The 20,136-nt window shown below is 37.6% G+C and overlaps 1 protein-coding gene across 1 annotated transcript; it reads left to right on the plus strand.

The window, feature by feature from the left end:
• Positions 1–5,288: 5,288 nt before the first annotated feature.
• On the plus strand, positions 5,289–12,702 carry dmbx1b (diencephalon/mesencephalon homeobox 1b; the record flags this gene model as incomplete). The annotated part of the gene is made up of 5 exons (XM_079628512.1): positions 5,289–5,402; positions 7,945–8,098; positions 8,354–8,532; positions 10,431–10,803; positions 12,299–12,702. The coding sequence occupies exons 2-5, from the start codon at positions 7,945–7,947 to the stop codon at positions 12,700–12,702; spliced, it is 1,110 nt and encodes a 369-aa protein (XP_079484638.1). The 5' UTR covers positions 5,289–5,402.
• Positions 12,703–20,136: the final 7,434 nt, after the last annotated feature.

A 20,136-nucleotide genomic window follows, 5' to 3' on the forward strand; every position in this document is an offset into this window, starting at 1 on the left:
GCAATTTTTTTTACAGTCTAGTTGCATTTTACAAATTGCCCTCTTGTTGATGTCGATCAGCGCAATTTTTGTTGAAGAAAACCGACACACACACACACGGACACACACACACGGACACACACACACGGACACACACACGGACACACACACGGACACACACACACACACACACACACACACATATCAATGTAACAATGTTAAATGTTTAGTCAACTTGAAATGTGAAGGTATACTAAGTTACAACTTGGATATTTGAGTTGACGACACTTAAAAATTCAAGGCAGCCCGAACACTTACTTTTGAAACAACTTAAAAAACGTTGTTTACAGTGTATATATAAGTATATACAGACTTTTAACTAGCTTCAGAAGGTGAAAAATAGAAGAAAAAAGATTTCATGATACTTTCTAGAAACAAAACTAACATATTTATTGAAATAATAAATCCTAAAATGTAATTATGTTAAAGTTTGAAAATTATAGTGCTTCATTATTCAAAGAGTCAGATATCTATAATGTGAGGAACTTTCTCTATGACTCGGTACTTTGTGTCACTAGTGGCCCTGAAAGCCTGTCAGAAATGCTTAGTTTCTCAGGGAAAATGGTTTGTATGGATCTTTGCTCCGGGTCTTGCCCTGTTTCTGCACAATTTCTCTCCACCCTCTTGTTTTTTTTCCCTCCTTTTGTTTAGTTAAAGCTAGGATTAGGGAAGATTTTCCCCCTAAAGTAGTGGTTTGATGGTGCTTTTATCCCCTAGAGTTGCGAAGACGGTGGAGCCCCAGGATTAGACCAACACAAAAGGTGTTGTTGTGTCCGGCCACAGGCTGGAGGGAAGAAACTCAGCTGCCAGTTTCAATATGTCAATGTTCTCAGGATGGGAAGTTGGCCAAATCAATTGAGGAGAGCTCTGGTGTCCAAATACTCACGGTTCAGACGCAGTTCAGATTTTGGGCTACCAAAGTTACAACCCTTCAAAATCCTTCTTTCAGGAAAGAATCCAAAGAATGTCCCATGTGTTATATCTAGAAAAACAAATCTTAAACAGTTACTTAAACACCTTTTAGTCTCTTTTAGGTCATCTAGAAGTGCACTCCTAAAAGTTGACCAAATTCCCTTTTAACAGATAATACATAAAAATTCCCTTTTACCAGTATTTAAAGTGTACAGACTTTTTTATCTAAGAAAACGGATGGTGCTTGCACTTTTATTTTACAGTACACTCTAAAAAATGCTGGGTTGTTTTAACCCAATTTTGGGTCGAATATGGACAAACCCATACGTTGGATCAAAAATGCAATTTAAAAATGTAACCCAATGGCTGGGTTTTGTCCATATTTGACCCAAAATGTTTTAGTGTATGTGCACTTATGTGTATCTACAGTGTACTTACCTTAGAAAGTACTGGTTAACATATGTGACCCTGGACCACAAAACCAGTCGCATGTCGCACGGGTATACTCTAAAAAATGCTGGGTTGTTTTAACCCAATTTTGGGTCAAATATGGACAAACCCAAACGTTGGATCAAAAATTGCAATTTAAAAATGTAACCCAATGGCTGGGTTTGTCCATATTTGACCCAAAATTGGGTTAAAACAACCCAGCGTTTTTTAGTGTATATTTGTGGCAATAGCCAACAATACATTGTATGGGTCAAAATTATAGATTTTCTTTTATGCCAAAAATCATTAGGATATTAAGTAAAGATCATGTTCCATGAAGATATTTTGTAAATTTCCTACCGTAAATATATAAAACATGTATTTTTGTGAGTGAATGCAGCACAATCGGCAACATAAATGCACAACTTTAAGATTTTCTCAATGTTTAGATTTTTTTTCACCCTCAGATTCCAGATTTACAAATAGTTAAATCTCGGCCAAATATTGCCCTATCATAACAAACCATACATCAATGGAAAGCTTATGTATTCAGTTTTAATATTTTGTATAATCTCTATTTAAAAGAATTGACCCATGTGACTGGTTTTGTGGTCCAGGGTAACATATAGGTAACTACATGGGATAAGGTTAGGTTTAAGAGTATGTTCAGGGTTAGTTATTACCCAGTTGTTGTAATTACAATAATAAGTACATATACGTATATGGCCAAGAATGAGAAAGTCAATACCCAAAAACCACTTGCACTAGCAAATTATAAGCACAATCTATAACCTATTATTATGCACTTTGATATGCCCCAAACTTCCTGCTTCTGAAATATTCCCACACTTCAAACAAAATATGTTCGTTGAGCCATTTCATGGATTTTTACAGACAAAAACTAGTTTCTGTAACTAAAAATCTTGTCAAAGCCATCGCTATGCCTGAGGAGAAAACATTAACATTACTAAACACATCATACTGTGTGTTAACATCACAAAAAAAAACATCTCAACCTTCAGCCCAAAGTGCATTATATGTAAAAGAAGAAAAATTCCAGTGCTGTTTAGCATTATCGAGGATTGATTGATTGATGGCAAGTGTTATTTTGGCTCCTTTTAATCAGATTCAGCAGAAGCGGAAAGAAAACATTTTAACCAAATGTCTTAATAATAACACTTTCAACAGATTGCGTCTGGCAAGTTGTTTTGCTATTCTTGTCACAAGAGTCCCCAGGAAGCAGTAAATTAATAAAAATTATTAATATTGCCTATATCAGCACATACAATACCCTTGACAAGAAACAGAGGTTCAACCCTCTACCAATGGCAAAGTATGTTGTTTACTTTTGAAACACAATAAGAGATAATTATGCAAGCATTCCCTTATGTCTCTCAGAGGAAGACTTGTTTGAATCCGACCATAAAACCTTGGATGCATCCATATCCTAAACATGAAATTCGAGTAGGCTAACTAAAACCTTGCGTATTGCATTTGGCTCATTGGTTTAAAGTTGGTTTTACACCTCATTGAGTATAAGCTTGCACATTTTGGCTGGTCGGTTGAGCTTTAAGAGAGGATCAAGTTTTGTTCTGAAGATCTGGCATGCGAGAGCATCATCTCCAAGAGGAAAGACGTTAAATCATCTAAAGAGGCTTTCTGTGATGGAGCCTGTTCATAGTAAAATACAGAGATATAACGGACTAAATATGTTAGCACAGATGCTAGTGATTAGAAACGGTGGCCAGTGCAAAATATCCTCAAACAGTGGTACTCAAATTTAGCCTTGCCGTTCAGGACACTGACAAATTTCACATTTTAAAAACTCTTCATCTTTCCAAACTTTGTACGTGTTTAAACATCTTTAAAGGCAACTTTGATTGGTGGTGTTTAAGGCAAATGTCGCTGCAATTACTTGTAATTAAGCAGTGTTCACATTGCAGACAGTAGTGACATTTACTCACCCTCATGGATCCAAACCTGAATTAATTCAATTCTTCTGCTGAACACAAAAGAAGATATTTTGAAGAATATGGGTAACCAAACATATATGGAAGAGCCCTAATAGACCTCAAGGTCCCATCAACTGTTTGGGACTGACATTCACAACCAAGAAAAAAACTGAAATATAGCCTAATGTTAGTAGCCTAACTTAATGGAAAGTTAGCAAGACTTTCTTATAAAAAGGTAGATCCTTGATTCTGATTGGTCAATAGCTGAAATCTGGACAACTGAAAAAACGTTCCTAACTTAATGGCACTTTAGTAAAGCTTAAAATTGTTAGCTGGGAGGTTCAGGCCTAATTTCGGGTAAATTTCATAAACGCATAATTCTTATTGGTTGGGTAGCACTGAGAGTTGTTATTAAAAACGAACAAGATCTGCCGAGAAAAAAAATAATAATTGGCGGGAATGTTATTTTTGTTTATCGTCCGACAAACCCTTCAGACGCGCCGGACGCATGCGCATTAGAGTCTGTTGGGAAACGGAGGAATTCCTTCTCGCTTTAATTGCTTTAAAAGCGGTCTTTACACAGAACGCTACCCAGCTTTACCTCCTATTTAACTTATTATTTCCACTGGTTCAAAAGTTAATCGGATTTTTCCCCTCTACACCTAATGTGGACTAAACAGGCGCTAGGCCTAGGCTACTAACAGGGGGGATTTCTGCAGGTACCTTTAAAAAAAAAAATTTTATTATAATTTTAGATTATGCTGTACAGAGGAACGCACTAATTCATGTGAAAATAGTAGATTAGCCTAAAAAATAAAAAAAATAAAAAACCCTGATTTTTTTTTAAATGACCATAAAAAAATAAAAAAATAGGCAAATACATTTTTTTTCTGTGCTTTTATTTTTAAAAAAATATATATTCCATCTATAAAGGCTTTAATAATTTAGCCAAGACTGAAAATATCTCATCCAATTTTCCCCAGCATTTCAACAAAATATTAGGCTTTACATTGAAGGGCCTCTTCTTAATTCCAGCCTAAATGTTTCCCCCCTCTGGAAGAAAAAAAACCTTTAAAAAAAACTGAAGAAGAGAAGGGCATTATTGTTTTAATCCTCTTACCATCCGTCATTTTAAGAGTGTTTTAAAGGCTGAGATGGCGTCTTGTCTCTAAATCCTCCGGGCCGGGAGAGATTCTGCCATCTATTAGAGATCTCATTCTCTCTCCTCCTTCTTTGCTTCGGTCCCTCTTAAAATCAGCTTGTCAGACTCAGGAGGTGTAACGCAAACAATAGTTTACAATTCTTTCCCCCTCCACATTTTAAGATTCCAGCTTGGAAATGTGTCAAAGTTGTTCTTTATAGTTTAGGATACTGTAAATTTGTTTTTGCACTTTCTTAATGGTGTAACAAAGGCTAAATCAAATTCATTAATTCAAAATTCTACCTAATAGAAATATACACTCACTCTAAAAAAAATGCTGGGTTGTTTCAACCCATGTTTTGGGTCAAATATGAACAAATCCAACCGTTGGTTTAATTTTAATTTATTTAATTTGACCCAAACATGCAGCAACCCAGCCTTTTTTTAGAGTGTATCTTTTTGACGTTTAAATCATTTTAGCTATTTTAAACATGTATTATTTATAATTTAATAATAATTTAGCCTATTTATAATTATTAACTGATTCGGTCACTCGTCATATATTTATAAAAAGAGCATAAAAAGCATACCGTTGCACAGGTCAGCATGAGCCCGTGAAAACTGGAGGAACTGTAGGTGACGGAGAACCTCTGACTGACAGCGAAATTGGCCAATCAGGTTCCGCTGTGATGTGATGGCGCTCCTCATTGGCCGATGGGCGGGAGCTTCTAGCGCTCTGACCCGCGGAGGCTGTGATATTTTTTGAGGACTAAACATCAAACATTCTTCAGAACAGAGCAGTTGTAAACAGCCTCGGATACGTTTGACTTCCAACAGGATATTCAACTACAGACAGACTGGGAAAAATCACTTCTGTTCAGTTGCTTAATTGTTGTTACAGTTCGGAGGGGGGAAAACTTCTCAGAGAGGTGAGTAAACACTTTAAAAATTCATATGAGCCCGTGAAAATCAGTTTTAAAAACTGCTTTCATGAGTTTATGTGTTTTAACATGCATATAGGCTAACCTAAATGGCTTTATAATGAGATTTAAAATATTATTTTAGTTATTATTTACCTTCTTTCAGGTCCTAAAGACTTGAAACTGCCCGTTTTAAAGTCTATAATAGGCTACAATAATTTGTTAATAACTTTAACAAACATTGAGTTACAAACTGTAGGTGGTTGAGGATATATTTATGCTCGGACCCTTACAAATGAGTTTGTCTGGTGCAGATAATTCATTCATATTAAATAATATTTTAAATGTAAAATTTATTTGGGATTTTAAACCTAACAAAAAAAATACAGTAGTTTAATGCTTGACAGACCATTAATGTACATTCAGATTAGTTAGAAATTACTAAACTTTGATTTATAATGGAGTATATTTTGTAAATATTAAAAATATTCACATTTAAACTAAATATAGGCCTACATTGAGCCCTGATTTACTCAAATGCTGGGTTGTTTCAACCCATGGTTGGGTCATATATGGATAAACTTAATGTAATTAATAAATTACATTTAAAACCCAACAATTTAAAATTAGGCTACATTTTGAAACGAACGGTTATATTTTACCCAAACGTGGGTTGAAACAACCCAGCATTTTAAAGTTATTTTTTAGAGATAATTTGGAAGAAAAAAAATTTGAGGACACAAAAATATGCTGCAAACACAAAATAATTTTAATTAAAATGTCTGGGAAATATTGTGTCGGGTTCTCAAAATAAAAAAAAGAGCACCAAGTGTCGTCAAACACAAACCTCGCGTACATCAGGTCAGACTCAGACTGGTTGAATGAAAGCTATATTTGCAGCAACATTAGGCGCATTTATAAATGCACACACACATGTCCAACAGAACCAGAGGCGACAGAAAGAGCACCGACCGAGCGCAACACCGGGAGGGACACACAGACAGTAAATGTTTAGCAAAGCACTTTTTGTTCAGCCGAATTAAAGTATTCCCATGTGGCTGGAATATGATTACACTGGGGAATTTAGTGTCAGTGACACAAATGCCACGGGCTCTTTAGTCAGGACTAAATCCTAAACCCTCAGGCTGCTTATACTTATTCTTGCTTCAAAAAATAATTATGACTAATAAAGAGATTATTACACTGTAGCCAATTATCACCGATTAAAGGGCGATCAAACTGCAGCTTAATGATGGGAAATCCTATACTGAATAAATTCTAATTCAATCATCTGCTATTATCTACTATTATTAGGCCTAATTGTTAGCCTATTTATTAATGCAGTTAAAGCGATTTTTCATTTTTTTGACAGATATTGTCAAATATAGCCTCGAGCAGTTCTTGCAGCAAAAATCTATACACTTTTTGAAATGTCTTCAATATACCCAAAACGAATTATTCATATCTATATTTAATTTGATAGACGACCTATCAAAAGTCCATCTGTCACGGCTGCTTGCAAACTGAACGAAAACATTCATCATCGATTATATACGCCATCATGATGAATAAAATGTTTTTGCTCAGTCAGATTGAATAAAAAAAGTAAACAAACATCTTTTCCATATTCTATTTTTACACGCGTTTTCCAATTTAATTAAATTGAATGAATGCACACAAAAGTTATGAGCTAATATTAATTGGTCAAAAAGTTAGTATTTGCTTAAAATTATAGAAGAAAAACAAAGAAGTACCAAGCACTTTTAGCACAAAAAATTATTCGATACAAATGAAATAAAATAGCGAAAAAAGACGTAGGCCTGTGTTAAAAATGTCGCGAGCGTTTTACAAGAAAAATATGAAGAGAAAGTTTATGAACACAGATGGTGTTTGTTTACAACTTTTGTTGTAAGACTGCAATACACATGTTCTGTGAAAGACATTGGCCTATTATAGGAAAGAATTATGAGGGAACTAAATCATTTTATTTAGCTACAATTAAATGATAGCCTACGGTATGCGAGAAATAAATTATTCTTTATAGTGACGGCTATAAAATGTTTTAAATTAATTAAAGTTGCCTGCACTCTTATGCAACGCACTCTTAAAATGTTTGCAGTGATACCATAGAAGAACCATTTTTTGAACCCCCTTTCGGTGATAATTTCTAAAAAGAACCATTTTTTCTTAGTGTGAAGAACATAAAAAAAAAATCTAAAGAACCATTTTCCTCTTTAAAGAATATTTTGTGCGACAAGATTCAATGGAAGATTCCAAGATTTTTCGTGGAACCGTGAATGCCAATAAATATGCTAACTTTTATTTTTAGGAGTGTGGCTGTGTTCAAATTCTGTCAGTTATTTATTTTTCAGGTGGTGAAATTATTTCCATTATTTAGGTCTCGTTATGGATAGGCTATAGGCCTAGGCTTAATTATGCGTTATGACCATGCATCATTGCAACCTCAAAGCACCATGAACTCGTAAACGGAGACGTTAAATGATTATTGTAATCATGCAAGTAATCTTCTGCATGTTCTGTCGTTTATCAGATGCAGCACTACGGGGTGAACGGCTACTCTCTGCACGCCATGAACTCGCTGAGCGCCATGTACAACCTGCATCAACAGGCCGCGCAGCACGCGCAGCACGCGCCCGACTACCGGCCCTCCGTGCACGCGCTCACCCTGGCGGAGAGACTGGCAGGTAAAACCACTCACCTGAAATGTCAAACTCATCGATAGATAGATAGATAGATAGATAGATAGATAGATAGATAGATAGATAGATAGATAGATAGATAGATAGATAGATAGATAATATATGTCAAATTCTTTTATAAATTCTATCATTGATAAATGAATGGATGGATGGATGAATGGATGGATAGATTACATGTTTGTTATGAAACTCACCATAACTCTTCATCTTCAATGTGTGTGTGTGTGTGTGTGTGTGTAGACATCATCTTAGAGGCTCGGTACGGCTCTCAGCACCGTAAGCAGCGCCGCAGCCGAACAGCCTTCACCGCGCAGCAGCTCGAGGCGCTGGAGAAAACCTTCCAGAAAACTCACTACCCTGATGTGGTCATGCGTGAACGTCTGGCCATGTGCACCAACCTCCCCGAAGCTCGAGTGCAGGTCAGTTCACAGCCAATGGGAAACAATTTCAAGATCAAAAAGCACATAAAAGACGCCAGGACACAACACTAGAGTTTGTAGTATAGGCAGAATTATACATTGTTACATGTTGTGCACCTTAATTAAATACAGGCAGAAATCATCATTATATTGGAGATTTAATTTAGCTTACTTTAGACTAAATGCAAAGAAAACATTCAAAATGCACAATTAGGAGTTTTTTTTTTTTTTTTTTTTTTTACTGAATTGTATATATTTGCATATGTAGATTTTAGTTACAAATACATATTAGCACTTGCTATACACTAAACGTTCCTGCTTTACTCCTATCTATACTCTGAAGGTTTTTACAAAGGGGTTTGTTCATGTATATTTCACCTTTTTTATATTTTTTCCCTAAAAATAATTTTTTTGATGGAGCTAAAGAAATATCCCAAATCCCCTCTTTAAAAAAATCATGAACACTACAAAAATTAAGCAAGCGTTTTCTGCATTTTTCTACATTTGTGCATACTTTAGATATTGTCTAATTTGCATATTTGAACTTAAAGGGCACCTATTATGACATTTAAAATGTTCCTAATATTGTTGTGGGAGTCCCCAACAACAGTTTTACATGCATGCAATGACAAAAAACACTTTTGTTTTCGTATAATATGCATTTATTTTTACCTGATTTGCTCACCGACTCCCAAATGAATCGTTCAACGACTCATTTTTCAAACCCCTCCTCTGCGCGACGCTAATCTGCGTTGATTGGTCAGATGACCCAGCAGTGTTTACAGAGATAATACTTATTTTTAACACGGAGTACAATGATGCTTTTATCAATTAAATTGTGTTATAATAATGATTATAGTCCACTGCTTTATAGTTTGTAGTAAAAAACGAAAAATAAGATAAATAATTTAATGTTATTAGCGATAGCCCAGAGTTCATATTGTAAAAGCACAATCAGTCTTTGTTTGCGTTAGCCCGATGCATAAACATAACGTTTTTACACACAAAAAATGCAGATTTACGTTACTACGAGGTATTACTCTATTCTTTAGACAACTCCGAAAACAACGACAAACACTTCACATATCTCAATACAATTGCCATTGAAGACCTAGAAGCTAAACGGTGCTTAGCCTACACAACAAACAAAATAATTATTAAGCATGCTACATAAAATATAAAAGCAAAAATTATTAATAACACTTACAGGTTGTGATACGGAGGAGGAAGCTGATGCAAATACACTTGGAACTGAACCTTCCTTCAATATTCCTTCCTTAGAATCCAAGTTTGATTGCATTTAAAAAGCAATCGTCTTCAAAATGGTGCGAACAAAGCACAAGGCTCGGACTATACTTCTGTGGTATAGTGAATTGTAGCCACTTAGTCTTCAAATGCTCCTCCTTGGGCAGATTAAAAAAGTTGTCTTTTGTGTCGCACTTCAGAACACAGCGTCTCGTCGCCGTGATGTTTTCAAGTTTTCCCTGGCCTTGGAGCGCAATAAGTGGGCGTATCGTATTCAAATAACTTGACAAGTTGACGTCATCTAGTCAGAGAAAAAGCTTCGGTCTTCTAACGATTCATAAAAATGACTCCGAGTCGACTCTTACTTTTGAAAGACAATAACTTTATATACGGTGCACTTTCATATTTCAAACTTTGCAGGATGTTTTTGTTCACTTAGATCTATGTTACACACTACATGAAAGGTAAATTTCAAAATTCCATAATAGGTGCCCTTTAACATTTCAGAAATTTTGAAATACAAAACAATTTTCTTGATGTACTGTGATTACTCATTTGTGGATGTATGGTCATACCTATCAGTTAAAGTTTTTACCCTAAATCACCAGCCTTAATTCAACGATTCACAAACGCCACTTTCTTCACACTAACAGGTGTGGTTTAAAAACCGCCGTGCGAAGTTTCGCAAGAAGCAGCGCAGCTTGCAGAAAGAGCAGCTTCAGCGGATGAAGGATGCTGGGATGGAGAGCGCGCAGGAAGAAGGAAAAGAAGAAGCTCCGCCCATTGAGGCTCAAGCCCCGCCCTCTCCTTCAGATGGGCGTGGCCCCATGTGTGCCCCTCCCTGTGAGACGAGTGAGGAGGTCAATGTCACCTCACCGGAACAGTCAGGGGCGGAGTCAGGGGCGGAGGACATGACTGACCGAGAGGACGAATCGCTGTCAATCAAAGATGAAACAAAAGAGGCGGTGCCTCCCCTGACGACAGACGACACTTCACCTTCTTGCAAACCAATCAGCCCGAAATTAGGTATGAATAACTATTGATGTATGATATTTCTTTCACAATGCTCAAAAGGAAACGCTTTCAAATAGATTAAAGAAGTGGTATCCAGAATAAAAAATGAAATTGCTGTCATAATTTACTCAAACCCATCATTCCAAACTCCTCCGCGGAAACGAAACACTGAAGAAATGACAAAAAAAGCACCTCAACAGTAAATGATGACAGCATTTACACTATAGGTTAAAAATCTGGGCATGTGGATCATTATTTAGATGTAAATAAAAGCCTAAATCAAGGGGCCGTTTACACTACACTTTTTTTAATGCGGTTTGGCCGTTCATTTGCACGACAATGGCCTGAAAACGCAAGTTTTTGAATACGATACCATTATTGTCTCCATGTAAATTAAAAAAACACAGGTGAATTTGTGAAAACAGTGACGTCATGCACATGCGTATTACGTGTTCAGTCTATTGTTGTTGTTTTTTACAAAGTTACATCGCCAACTACTGGCCTGGCAGCATAATACAGTGTTTTTAATCATTTTCGGGGATCGTTTTGACAACGTTGTCTTATTTCTGTTCATCTGTTCATTATTTAAAGCAATCGTATCTCTTCACAAAACTTGGATTAAACGGCTAGATTCATTTTACAAAGCCTTTATAAGATTTTTAGATCTTTTAAGTTTTCGTTACCTGGACTTTCAATGGAGGGACAGAAACCTCTCAGGTTTCATACAATATATTTTAATTTGTCTTTCGAAGATGAACCTGGAAGTCTTATGGGTTTGGAACAACATGAGATTGAGTATTTGATGACAGAATATTCATTGTTGGGTGAATATTCCTTTATATAGGAAGCCTATGTGCCGTTGGTAAATTCAATCAAAGTCTTATTAGTTTGGAACATTAATGATGTTGAGTAAATGACAGAATATACATTTTTGGGTGAACAGTATCTTTAAAGCGGTGATGAACTGAGAAATAAAATTTTCCTTGAGCTTTTGACATATAAGAGGTCATCACACTATAAGAATATCCTGTAATTTTCAGAGCTGAAAACTTCCTTGTTAGTCCAATAAAAGCTTTTATTGACACCAGGCCCAGCGAACGACAGGTTTTTTAAAGTGGGGATCTCTGAAGGGTATCAAACCCCGCCTCCGCAGAAGAAGATCAACACTGCCTGTTTAGTCCCGCCCACTGATTCGCGCATTACATGAAACTCATTATAATATGCAAAACTGTTATCCAATCAAAGCAGTGGGCGTTTACTTCCAAGTCTGCAATGCGGCACGCCCATAAAAAACGAGCGTTTCAGGAGCTAGGCTCAAAACCAGGGGAGAAAGTAGCCTATTACTTATTAATTTTGATGTTTTTGAATGTAAAAACCAAGCGAACGTCATCATAAGTTGACCTCAGACAACAATATAAATTTTTTTTAAAAGCCAGTTCATGACCCCTTTAAGAATGCTGAATGCAAATTGAAACAGTTTTACATTGTCACCCATCCCTCTCCGCAGATGATCCGCTTGGTTCTCCGGCTCTTCCCTCCTCCAGTGGTGGAGTGACTCAGACTAATTCCTACGCCTCGTCTCCTCTCAGTCTCTTCCGTCTGCAGGAGCAGTTTCGCCAGCACATGGCCGCCACCAACAACATCATGCACTACCCCGCCTTCGACGTGTCCACGCCCTCCTCCTTACCCTACCTGGGCGTAAACATGAACATGGCGTCTCCGCTGGGATCGCTGCCGTGTCAGCCCTACTACCAGTCCCTGTCCCAGGCCCAGCAGATGTGGAGCGGCCCTCTGATGCAGGGCTCTGGTGCTCTGCCGGCCCTCAACAGCAAAACCACAAGCATCGAAAACCTGCGTCTGAGGGCGAAGCAACACGCGGCATCACTTGGCTTGGACACGCTTCCAAACTAACCTCTCAATGTCTTGTGTCCACGATCTAAAGCCCGGTTTGCATGTGGTGTTATGATGTGTTTGGGTCGATCGGATCACAAGTAGACGAGGGAGACACATTCCCGTTTACACCTGGCGTTTTAATCCGTCTCTTTTGTCCACTTTTGACAACTTCTGTCCTGATTTCTTCGAGGCAAGGGTTTACGGTTTTTGGGTTTTTTCAGATCTTTCGATCTAATGGACAAAATAAGCTCATGCAATTTACATATGAACGCCCGGAGACGATGGAAAATCGTCACAGAGAGCATCAGCTTTAGTTTCTGCTCTGACAGTTACAAGATCAGCCGAACGCTGTCAGTGAGTGTTAGAAATCAGGAATGGAGAGAGAACATTGTGCTCGTTACGCTTTCATCTTCAAATCAAACTTGGGTCTTCAGCCGACAAAGTTTAAATCCCGTCTGGCTAGCGCTCTTCCTATAATGTTTACTCATTAGGTCAGTAGACGGAGAGTAGACGGTCTTTTGTGGCTGTTTGAACACATTCGATCACATGAGCGTTTACACTACGAAAGCAATCCAGTCGAATGTGTTTTCGACTCCCTCTGGAAGTGGCTTAAAGTGGACAAGCTCAAAACGTTTACACCTGTATTTAGTGTCGTCCACTTGTGATCCGATTGACCAAAGCGCAACTAAATACCAGGCGTAAACAGGGCCTACATAACATTAGTGTGCAGAACCACGTGACAGCTGGCTGAGCTGGAGCTGTTTCATTATCATTTAGCATGGCGGAGTGAAGTTTCGACGACTTTGAAATGTTAAGGTCTGGCTGCATGGCAGAGGTTTTAAACTTTTCCAAAACACCCCTTGCTTTGCACTTTGAAATGCAATTTTTTTTTTATTAACTTCATTTGTCTCTGTAAATAAGCTTATTCGGGTCCACAGCCTTAGTAGAAGGTATAGTGAAGCCTCCCGTTTGTATATTTGAAGAAATGTTTAACTGTCTGTGGATCTTATAAAGGGACGTAAACGTATGGATGAAGCTTCTGCAAACACCAGAAAGACTTCAGCATCACCTGGACTGATGTTCCTGATGTCATGCCATGTGATTTGTCGTCTTAGAGTCTAATGGAGTTGTTTAAATAAATGTGAATAATTTATCAGTGAAATGAAAGGGAATAAACCACATATATGAACTGAATCTAACTGTAGTTTTATTGTTTGTTGAGTCTATATTTCAGATTTTTACGTTTTTTCTTTTGCATTACACCTGTATTTGACGATATTTAATGCACACTTTTTCTGCACTGAGACACATTCATTTCATCCTGCTATTTTAAAAGTTATAAGAATAATCATGCATTTCTTACAGTTCCACAATGTAAAAATGGTCATTTTAAATTCTGTAATTTTACGAGTAATTACAACAGAAGCTAAATTGATCATGAATTCGTTAAAAAATGTAACTAACATTAGCTCTACAACGGCAAAAATCATAATTAGAGATTTATATAAAAAATAAGGGAAAAGTTACATCCGAGCATGCACTGAGCTAAAATTAATTTGAGGTTTGGCAATATTTCTGAATAAATTTACAAAGACACATTGATTATATTTTTAAGCATGCTCCTTTCTCATGTTATGTCTCTATTTTTTTTTTTAAATCCATATGCATTGCATTACTTGCACACCATAACTAAATAAATGGATGGAATGTAATGTTTTCTACATGCATGCCCTTTCTCTTTCTGTTTCCCCCCTCTTTTGCATGCATGCTCATCTTGATAACAGATCCAGTGAAAAGCTTAACACACAGAGGCAGAAAGCGAGTGATCACCCCACATCACCCCGGCGAGGCCGTCGCCACCCTCCTGTCAGAGGTTTGGCAGCTCTGAAGCACAACTCTCTGCAGTAAGGAGATTAACACGGGTCAGGATACCAGTGGATTAAGTTGAGGAAGAACAGAGGAATGGAGTGAGAAGACATGTCGTGTTCAGACACCTGTTAACAGCCCATACTTTATATGCTGGCACTCCAGTGAATTTTAAAAAGATGGATTTCATTCTCACTCCAGGCAAAAAGGGGAGGAGAGAAGACAAGATCTTTGACAAAAGCATAAGAATGGTTAACATCTCTTAATGCATTGGTTCTGAAGAGGAGTGTCACAGACAGCATTGAAAAAATTATAAACACAAACAATAAAATGTAATGATAAATAGGACAAAATAAGTATGCTTATTAACTTTTAAAAGGGAGCGGGTTATTATAGTTAACTAAAATGTAAACCATTTAAAAATATTGTTACTTGAAATAAAATAAACAATAATAAAATATACAAAAGCTTAAACGTACACACCATGTAAATATTGGTTCACAATTAACAAAATTTAAATAATGAGTCAATACATAATCAATCCTTCTTCCAAAGGGTGTTTTTGTCTTTCCCCACTGTAAACCCCATTAAAGAACAAACTTAAATTAAACTAATTAGTTCAGTCAAATTAACTTTAATGAGTATTTCGCACTTTCTTTTTCTTTCAAGTTCACAGAACTGATTTATTTTAAGTAAACTGAACTGTTTGAGTTTTATGAAATGATTTCTTTTAATTTAGACAAAACTTAAGTTTAACTGAATTGTCTATTTCCCAGCATGCTTTGCCGATGGCACTCATTCATGTGTAACTTTGATGAAAAGGTTTTGATCCACTTCAAATGTTGACTTACTGTACATGCAGTTTTGTTTTTTAACTGTTAGAGGTCTAAAATACTTCCTAAACTTTTTGTTGTTTGAGGCTGTCTCTCTAATCAAACTCTTCAGAAAAAAAAATCCATGTTTGCATCTCCCTAATTTGACTTACCAGACAAGTTGTGTGACAACAATAACCATGAACACATAACAAAAAAGAAAGGTTTGAATTATTGGCCTTGAAACCATTGAAAAAAGTGCATAATTATAATGTGAATTTTCTTATTCAGTCTATGCCATGTTAATAATGTCACATTTTTGGGTTCTATGCAGGTCAGGATTAAAAAACGCCAACATTAGATTTTATTACTAAATCTCTGAGATAAAATCTGCGTCCTGAAGCAAAACCAGTTGAAATGTATGTAATTAATGTAATTAGTGTAAATAATGTAATACAACATGTTAAATCTCTTGTTTGACGCTTTTATAACCAATATTTAATGTGTGCTGGTAAGTGTAAAAATGTGCAGTTTTTGGGTTGGGTGTTTTTCGCCTGTGTGTGTGTGTGTGTGTGTGTGTTAAGCTGTTGAGGTCCTCTCGAGCTCTTTGATGTGTATCAGGGTTGTGCTCTGTTATAGGGATTTTCTGAGTTGACAGCTGCTTGAATATGTGGCGGTACTGCGATGGCAGTGGGTTAAAGAATGCTGGGAACAGGATTAGGATCATATTCTGGCAGTGGCTGTCAGTTCATCAATGGGCTCAGGTTCCCCAGTGACAGCTCTCCTTTGCTGCACGGCTAAGACCTTTAGAGGAACCATAAAAGAGTGTGAAAAGGGGCTGTTTCAATGGCATGGTATGAGTTTTGTTCTAACCTTGCTGGATGTGCATAAAGTAGAGGAGTCAGGAAATATCAGTGGGGTGCGTCTGATTTTAACACTCTCTGGAGGGTTGGAGACTTTGCAAGAACAAGCACTTATTTTGAAGTATTCATAAAGTTTTAAGTTTAAATGTTCTCCATCTCAGTGGGTGTAGAGCTTTAAAGGGTAAGTTTAAAGTTTAACTACGCTTTTTTCAAATTGTTTCCCCTTTTACATGATCATTATCCTTCCACGTTCTGACTCTTAGAATTAAATGGGCTATTTTTTTTTTTTTTGCTGCCACAAAATGTAAACAAAAGAATGATCTGCAGAGCTGTAGGTGCTACACTCCTAGAAAAAGGGATCAGTGGGGTTCTATTTAGAACTCTAGCGATCTTGACTCAATTCTAAAGAACACTTTATGGCAAAAAGTTTCTATATACGGAGAAATTGTATAATAATTTAATGTTGAATGGGTTATATACATTTTTTCCAAGTAAAAAGGTGTTTATGAGCTGTTTAATAAAAAAATAATAATTAAAATTAAATCCAGATCCCATGAAGCAAAATGCCACATGCAACACTTGTTCGCAAAATCACCAGCAGGTGGCGCAAAAGGATGGTTTGCAACATTGCTCAGCAAGGCTGTAATTGTGACGTTTTTACTTGTAAATGAAGGTAAAATAATTAAATAGATTACTGGTAATAATAATAACATTAATATTATTAATAATTATTTATCATTTATGTGCTTAATGTTCCAGCTATTTGACCAATTTTACTCTGAAATGAAGTGTGCTTACATTTCACTAGCCAGTAGCCTATTTTAGTCTATTACATGAGGTGTGCATTACGCCATAAATCAAATTAATCGACGGAAAATGGGATTTTAGGTAAGTCTGAACTCTAACATGATTTATTTAGACACTGTCAATATTGTGACCAAATTAAACCAAACTCCTAACAGAACCTTTTCTGTGCACTCACCCAAGAATTGCACATGGTCTTTCCGGTATTTTACTTGTATAATTGGTTCTTCTGTTGTTTAGGAATAATACCTGCAATCTGCACCTCAGGTAGGCTCGCGTAGCCAGACCTTCAGACTGACGGCTGAAGGTCTGGCCAGAGCCCGTATACGGAGAGCCTGGCCACTCCCTATTAAGTCCTATTGTACCGAATTTTGGTTGTAGTTCCACCAGAGTTCCACTGGGGCGATCGCCCGAGTGCAAAATGAATGGGAGTCTATGGGGCTAGACGGCTAAATTTGTCCCTTTCAGCCGATTGCCGTTGAGAAATCTCAGATTTTTGGCAAGTTCAACATGGGTTATAGGTCGAAAATTGAATGAACGAGTACTTATGTCCTTTCGATTTCTTATAGGTTGAGTTGTTGTTGCCCATAACACGCTAGCATTCTGCTAATGAACGCTGATTGGTCAGTGAAGGACTGGTTACGACCAGAGATACTGCTTGATGGCATCATGGCATCCGAAGCGGGAACAGAATGTATTCTAGCAGAAACTCTTCTAGCCCGTGTGTTTACCTGTGTCAGCTGTGTTGTGTGTTTACCTGTGTCCGCTGTGTTGTGTGTTTACCTGTGTCCGCTGTGTTGTGTGTTTACCTGTGTCAGCTGTGCTGGCGATGCCTCGAGAGAAAATAAAGTGCAGAGCGCGAAAGCACCACAGTGACTGCAGGATTGCCGTAAAGCAGTATCTCTGGTCGTATGATGTGTATGACGTCATTGACATTTTGAAAGACTTTTTAAAGCAAATAAGTGACTCTAAAAAATCTAACACCCAGCAATGTGCAATTTCTTTGCATCTCCTTTCGAATACAACATTCAAATTACTAGACAAAAAATTATATCTTGAGAAAAGTGGATTTTGAGGGGTATAGCTCCATAGACCTCCATTCATTCTGCACTCGTCCTGTGAGCGCCCTCATGTGGAATCAGAGTGGAACTGCAACCAGTCAGAAGCCGGAAGTGTAGCGAGAGTGAACCTTCTCCCCTTATTAGACATTCTCTGGTCTGGCTTTCTTTGGCCAAGGCCCGCCCATAAGGCAGTTTGACCGACATGTCAAACAACCAATTACAGTTCGTTTCGTTCAGCGTCACGTTTCGGGGTGTGGAAATGTCCCCACAACAACAGACCGGCGTGCAACAAGTCTCCACTAAGTGCCTCAAACAAAACTCCTGGACATCTCTTGAAGAGTCTATGCCGTGAACCTCGCATACTTTTGAGAATCCTACGTTTAGCTGATCTTGATAAATGCTCATTGTCACTCATGTAAACACAACAGTTTTTCTTCCGCAATCAATCTTCCGCTAGACAAATTCCGGAAATCCGATAAAATTCAACCAATCAGATGACGACTTCGACATTCCTGAAGTGTTTCCAGTTAAGTGTACCATATGCATCAGACGATTAGCCAACGTTCCGTGGGCTGAGACTATCTTTTTTTTATTTGCTGTGAAATCTTTACAGATTAAACTTATTTTTAAGTAAACAATTTTTTTATAGATTGTTAGTACTTCAAGATGAACACTCACTGGACTGAAGCAGTTTTTCTTGGTTATCTATAATTTTTTATTTTATTTTTTTAAACACGATCAAATGTTTGAATCATATAATATTCAACAGCCTTTTGAGGAACTTTTATTTGTTCGTCTCTCAATCATTAATGTATTGTTTTGCAATATGCCCCTATATGTTTTGAGGAGACCCGTTCCATGTAAATAAACCATGTAACGTTATTAGACTCCTGATATGACCGAGTGCAACTTTAAACTCAGACGAAAGAGAGAAAATGGCTGAACTGAATTCAGTGACTCGACCTGCAGAAAACTGAACTCGACCACTTTAGCAAAGCATTCTCCATACAGGAGTGACGTGAAGCATCAAACTCCTCCACGCTGTCAGAGTTAAGACAACAGAAGAAGCCGCTCAGCAGAAATCCAGAAGGTTTAACTCAGATTTCCCATAATTCCACTCGACAGGATCCTCACTTGAAAACTCGGCAGTCTTTCCCCCCTTTCCATCTGACCCGCCCGACGACTCACTCTGCCAGCCCTGCAAAACAATACTTTCACAATACCGCCGGACTTTTATTCTTGCCATGGCGTTATATAATTCCAGGAATTACTGACAGGCAAGGATATGCTAAATCCTCTTCCTGAAAGTGGATGAGACAGACTCTGCGAGCAGCGGCTCTCTTTTCCGCCTCATGACTTGGTCGGTAATCCCGATACGCACTGTCTGCATTTTTACTGTATGTGTTTAAGCGCATTTGCAGAGCATTTATCTCCCCAATGTAAACCAATTTGGCTATAAGGGCTTCGGGGCGAGCTCACCGCTGAAGGAAAGAAAGGAAAACTCAAACGTAGCAGAAGCGCTGTGGGTGGGGGGGGGGGGGTGGGGGTGTGACGTAGAGAGAGAGAGAGAGAGAAAAAAAGACATGGCGAAAGAAAAGAAGAAAAGAAGCAGAACGGCGAAGGAGAAAAGAGAATCTTGTCCAGAGGCGATGCTTCCCATTTGTGCAATAAGATCCACAAAGCCGCCAAAACCTGAATCACTGAACTGTTGAATCGCTGAAATCTTCACAGTCATCGTTATCGTTATCCACTAATCCAGCGCTACGTCCCTGGCCAGACATACTTTTCAAGTTTCAGTGAGGTGTCTGTACTGTACATGTCTGAAACATATGTTTTCTCCACTGCTTTTAATCTAAAAACTAGCCAACATTTTCTCTTCAGAAACCCTTGCCACCATCCATGATGCCCTCGACATCAAGTAAACTTTCTAGTAACCTTCACTCTTAAAAAAAAAAGCAGTGGATTTGTGAATATCACAATGATAAATAACTGATACAATCTCTGAATGTCACTTGTAATTGTTTTAGTTTGATATAACCTACCAAA

The sequence above is a fragment of the Phoxinus phoxinus genome (genome assembly GCF_949152265.1).
Source record: "Phoxinus phoxinus genome assembly, chromosome: 11".
NCBI lineage: Eukaryota > Metazoa > Chordata > Actinopteri > Cypriniformes > Leuciscidae > Phoxinus > Phoxinus phoxinus.